This window comes from Rhamphochromis sp. 'chilingali' (genome assembly GCF_963969265.1).
Source record: "Rhamphochromis sp. 'chilingali' genome assembly, chromosome: 7".
In the NCBI taxonomy this organism is placed as follows: domain Eukaryota; kingdom Metazoa; phylum Chordata; class Actinopteri; order Cichliformes; family Cichlidae; genus Rhamphochromis; species Rhamphochromis sp. 'chilingali'.
This window is the reverse complement of record NC_137934.1, coordinates 39,255,064-39,260,921: the sequence shown is the minus strand read 5'-3', so window position 1 is coordinate 39,260,921 and position 5,858 is coordinate 39,255,064. Positions and strand designations below refer to the sequence as shown.

The window sequence follows — 5,858 nt, the reverse complement described above, 5'->3', positions numbered from 1 at the left end:
GTTCCAAACTTGTCCTGGTATGACCAGTGGGCTAATGTCACAAACTTACTGATAATTACGCAACCATTCTGCCTGTACTGCTGTTGTCACAGCTTGTAGCACTGATCATCAAGGAAATAAAAACATACTTAGCCTTCACCTTAGAGCCTCTGCTCTGTTTGATAAGAACATTAAGTAGAACAGGTAATGAAGGACATGGTTCACACAGAGTAGTCCAGCATTCCTGTGTTGGAGAGAGTGCTGCCTGTCACATGCACCATGTTTAATGAAATTAACTCTGCTTTGAACAGAGGAGGAGCTGGAGCCACGTGCGCTTTTGACATTACACGCTCAGTTTATCTGAGCAACGACAACTGCCAGTGAAACCCAATTCTCTCTGTGGTTTCTACTTTTAGAGCAGGAAACATGGGGTGAGAGGTTCAGGGGTTGTAAAGCACTGAAAGGCTGGAGACGGACAGAGCAGCAGCTAGTTAAACAGGTCACGGAAAAGTCCCTGCAGGGCTGACATTCATCTGCCGCTACAGGAGAAGAAAGCACAGGAGACAACAGACTGAGTTTGGTTTGGTTTTTTCTTGCTTTTTTGTTTTTTTTAATGGAATGTATCTTGTATCGAGGTATGAAAATAGATCTCACGTTGAAATAAGAAATTGAACAGTGGCTACAAAGGGCACAGCTATAACTGTGTGTAATGATGGCAACAGGAAGGAATGTCAGAGAAGCATCACACCAGTTGCATTAGATAAAGGGCAAAGCTGTGACCCTGTGTGGGAGATGACAACAACACGGAGACATGTGCTGGTCTGCCGGTGATACGCTGGCAAGTGGGGATAGCAGAGGGAAACTGCCAGCTAACAGGAAACGACATGAGCCACAGTGAGATAAAATGTTTCCTGACAGCACGATATTCCTCCATCGTGAAAACCAATCAAGGACATTTCTGAGCCCATTACCCAGCATGTCCCTGTAAATGTTGCCATGTACCACACCGTTTCAAAGTATTATCGGTCTGTTTGCTTTCACATGAAAAGTATGTCATGCCTATTAAAACTTTGCAAACGAGTGTTGTGGTTTTACAAACATTTCTCAGAGGCAGAGCTGCTACAGAGACAGAAAGAATCTCAGTGGTCATGATAAATGTCTGTTAGCACAGCGAATGACGGTGCTTTAGCTTTACTTGGATGGCTGGCTAGCTTAAATTCACAAACTCCTATCAAAATACAGCTAACTGGGAAAACAAAACCTATCAGGTCTAAATGCCACAATATTTTGTTGTGCAACATGGACATTAGAGAAACATTTGTACAACTACAATGCTTGTTGATACATTACTTACTGATAGTAAGTATCACAGTGAACAACTCAAAATCTGGACCTGCAGCACTTTTTTCAATTTCTCCGTCTTTAGCAGTGATTTGAACAAATGGTAAAATGGTAAATGGTCTGTATTTGTATAGCGCTTTACTAGTTTTTACTAGTTGATTCTTTCAGTTACAAAGTTTCTAAAAGAATCAAATTCTTATGACCATTAAGTTTTACACGGGCCAAGTAGGTTTAACGTGACACATGAAACTAATTGCAAGTGGAGAAGGTAACATTGCATTTGGGGAGACTATGAATATGGAAATCAAAAGAGCTGGCATTTAAAATAGGTCTTTTTTTATGTATAAATGTCAATAATCTCTGTATGAGTGTCTGTGCAAAGTTTCGTTCAGATCGGCCCGCCCCTGAAGGAGGAGGTAGGGTCCATACAGACATACTACAATCACTATAGTAATACTGTTAACCCAATCATGCTTATGTAGTCACTTAATACGCCAAGTAATAAGGACTTGGATTTCCTATGAACCTGAAATTTCAGAAGTTGGTAAGAAACTTAATATAACTTAAAAGCCACATGAGCTCTCTGCAAAGACTCGCTTGGCCCCTAACAGGACAGTAAAACTCAAAAACAGAAGCTTTACAATCTCTGATTCCACACAACTCTGAGAACGTTGGGACTGTCTGCTGTTTCTTTAAGTTTTCCTTCTCTGTTTCAGCCATGCCAGAAAAGATTTAGCACAACCACTGAACCTGTCTCAGATTGCAGCTCAGATTCTGCAAACTGGTGTTGTAACTCACACACATCCACTTTACTTTGCACTAATAATCTTCTGCTGTTACTAAGCTCTGCTCTGTAACCACTGAAAACCAGCTGAGTGTGATAAGCTAGCATCTTCTTTAGTTTTAAGACTCACATAAAGCAAAGATATCAGACAACTTCTGTATCTATGAATGCAGCAAAAAAACAAAAACAAAATTACGATCGATTTACACCGTAAAACACTCCCATATACTGCCGCTATACAAATGAAGAGCGGAAAATAATGTTTGTATATACTGAGCAGGTATATCAGCTTATAGACTCCCTACAGATCTTCAGTATTGTGAGTTATAACACTGCACAAGCGAAAAAAAATTGTTTTGAAATGAGTCTTTGGTTCAGTTGAAAAATAAAACAATGGACAGTGACACATTCTACTAATAGTGAACTGGTTTGGCTAACCTACGATATCCATCCTAATACATATGCAAGCTTATTTCCAATGGCCTTGTAGGCTATGAACCGCAAAGCCACTCCTTCCTCTTCCATTTATCAACAATGTAACATTTTTATAGAAAATATATATATACACTTCTAATAAATAAGAGATAAACCCATCGCATGGTAGAACACAGCTCTTTTTTTCTCACATGCTTTTTGTCCATGAGTCTTTTGTGAAACAAGTCTCTGTACTGAAAAAGGGCGAGGCGCAGGTCTGTGGAAACCACCGCATGGAAGAGGGGTTCTCCTGGAGAATGGAGGCTCGGTGGGGAAGCGGCAGGGAGAGATGCACCTCGGGTTCAGATTCATCCACCAGCTGAGTTAACCTGCAGATGCAATCAGTTAGTCAGGCTATTGCGCGTGTATGCATTATTTATATCATTATGCTTTTGCATGGAAAAGAAAGAAATAAACACAAATAGCAAAATATACAAAAAGTCATATTTCTGCTGAGTTTTTCTGCTGTCACATAGTCTAACAGTATTAGCATCAGCAAATGCTATAATCTCCAAATAATGTCCTCAGTCTCCTCCTCTGCAGTGCACTTAATTAAGACCACAGAACAGCAAAATCCTGATCTATGGACATTTACTGTGGGGGAAGGATCGCTTTTGAAATCTATTCCTCTTACAAAACCAGTGAATGTGTTTTAACAGCGGTTTGGGTTTAAACTAAAGATAATGCACTCTAATGACTCTTCAGTAAGAGGGTTTGTGCCATATTTGTAATTGATGCGGATTATTTTTCACCGTGAATTGGGAAAAACAAACATCTGTGTTGGTTCAGGCTGGCTTTGAGTGTTTGACTGGACCAAAAGCTGCACGTGCTCCGTCCAGCTGCTCCTACAGAACACTTTAAGACGCATTTGTGGGCTTCACGTCATGTGCGCGCGCACCTTCACGAATACGCCTGCAAAGTCTGCGCATATCTACGCGTAATTTGGCACGCGATGTTTCACTTCAGCTTTACTTAAACTTTAGTGCATGAATCTTTACACCAGTTTAAAGTTAGCTTAAATTTAGATTTAGACAGATGGACTACTATTTTAAATCGCACACGAGTCTTTCGGTTATGTATGGATGAAGTGAATTGTCGGAATTACTTAACTGTAAGTGATTATGTCAGGGGCATCATTTCATTTTACGGTTATCAGAGCGAAAGGTAGGTTTTGGTGAGAAACCCTTTTATAAAATGTCAAACCTGCCGTCGAAGTCTCTTTTCTTGCGAGCGAATTCACCTCCACGAGGGGGGGTACAAGGAGGCCTAAAGCGCGCGGGGGGCTCCTAAACTTTTTTTTTTGTTTCACCAAAATAAATCCTGGTTTCGTGGGATTAGTTGGACCACTGACAGAAGATAAACGCTTTTTAATTTAAAGGGTACCCCCGGGTGGTCCGCGGACCCGGGGGAGCCCCCTCCACCGCTTTCTCCTGTAGCTGTCTTACCGCAAATCGTGCACCAGTGTCTGCGGGACTCGCCGCAGGTCACGCTACGTTCGGAGAGCTGCGCACGGTCTTTTGTCCGGGCATCTGCACCACGAGCAGCTGCTGCTTCTGCCGGGTGGACTTGACGGCCAGGATCGCCTGCCGGTTCTTGTACTGGACCATCTGCAGAGTGATCTCCGCGTTCCAGCCCTCGTCTTGCGGGCACCTGAAGTCGATCTCCTTCCCCTCCGTCATGACCACCGTGAAGTACACGTATTTACCCTTCCGCTCCACGCAGTCCACCGTCTTCATGTTGGCGAAGTGGAGCTCCTTGACTTTGCCCGCGTCCCCGCCGCCGCCGCCGTGATGCTGCTGGTGGTCGTGTTGCTTGGGCGGCAGCAGCAGCACGCCGTCCTCGGTCAGGACGCAGTGTTTCTTCTTCCAGAGCTGCAGCAGCCCGTCGCTCCGTTTCTCCAGCAGACCCTCCTTGAACACTTTCCTCCCGTTTTCCAGCATGTTTACCCGGACGCCTCGGTGCTCCTGCCCTTCGTGGCTGCTTCACGGACTGGACGCGTGTTTTACTCCCAAGCAGGTGAAAGGCATGGGATGCTGCTTGTGACTGCGGCTCCAAGAAGCGCTGGCTGTAGTGAGAAGGCTGCCAGCCTGCCTGTCTGCTTGCGGTGTTTGTGTGTTGTGTGTGTATATGTGTGTGTGTGTGAGAGAGAGAGAGAGAAGTGGGTTGGGGGCGGGAGGGGTCTGAAGAGGTGCACCGCCCCCCTGAGTAACATCCAGCCTCCTGGGATGAGCACAAAGCAGAGTACTGATAACGTCAGTATTTTCAGTTTAGTATGGAAGAAGAGATTGAAAGTCTGCCAGTATGTGCAGACGCATCAGAGGTGCTTTAAGTTGCACTGCGCAGAGCTGAGATTTCGCCTTCATGCATAAACACTGTAACACCGCCTAGACTGAAACGCAGGCAAATTATTGTAGTCAGTCATTCAGATTCACTGCCCTCCAAGTGAATCACAGTGACAGTAAGCACCAGCCTGCTTTACATGCACTCAGTTTTCATTTGCATCACTACTGCTGCCCTTCACTCTCCATTCAATTGACCTTTTGGTTCTTGTGTGGGGTTCTGTGTGCTCATGTTCAGTTTCTATTACAAACCGCACTCCCCGGGGGACATGGTTTCAAATGTTGCACAACTGCGCCATCTGCTGGAACAAGCACTTCATAGGCCACATTCCCAGTGTAGTTTGAAAAGTAATTTCTGGGGCTTGTGTTTTTTTTTTTTTTATTCAGTGTGTTTTCTTGGTAATCATAATGAGTGGGTTATTTATAACACAAAGAAATCACCTGCTTTTCAAGTATGATGGCTTCATTATAACCAGTCCAGTTCTTTTTTGGTCCCTTAAATGACATTTATAAAACTGCTGTGATATTTGTTATTCAGAATTTCTGACACTCTTGGCCAAATCTGTTTTGACAAAAGACATTTTTTCATGTCAATGAGACTTTAACAGGATAAATGAAGGAAATACAAGTCACTTTCCCAAAGAACAGGTATATTCAAGGCAGTAAATGAAGCCGACTCACGTGCATAAGACAGTTTAAATTGGAACGCTTATTTTAAACACAACACTTTGTCAGGACCATTTGTGATATTTTATGATGCACGACTACAAGTTTAAAAATAAGTGTCAGGGCATGCAAATATACTTTGATGGCAACCTAATAACCATGCTGTAGTTTCCGGGTGATAACAAGCAAAGCATTGTAGAATATTTCAATCTGTCACATCAACACAAACAAAAACTTGATGGGGAGGAGAGAGAGAAAAAGTCAGCCATCACATA

The 5,858-nt window shown here is 43.3% G+C and overlaps 1 protein-coding gene across 1 annotated transcript; it reads right to left on the bottom strand.

Annotated features, from left to right (window-relative positions):
• Nucleotides 1–531: 531 nt before the first annotated feature.
• On the bottom strand, nt 532–4,706 carry phlda1 (pleckstrin homology-like domain, family A, member 1). The gene is made up of 2 exons (XM_080886418.1): nt 4,024–4,706; nt 532–2,907 (listed from the first exon to the last, which is right to left on the bottom strand). Exon 1 carries the CDS (start codon nt 4,516–4,518, stop codon nt 4,063–4,065), a length of 456 nt encoding a protein of 151 aa, XP_080742544.1. The 5' UTR covers nt 4,519–4,706; the 3' UTR covers nt 532–2,907; nt 4,024–4,062.
• Between the last annotated feature and the right edge of the window lie 1,152 nt (nt 4,707–5,858).

What these genes read in the sequence shown, in the direction of transcription:
- phlda1 (XM_080886418.1), bottom strand. Translation starts at nt 4,518, where the DNA reads ATGCTGGAAAACGGGAGGAAAGTGTTCAAGGAGGGTCTGCTGGAGAAA.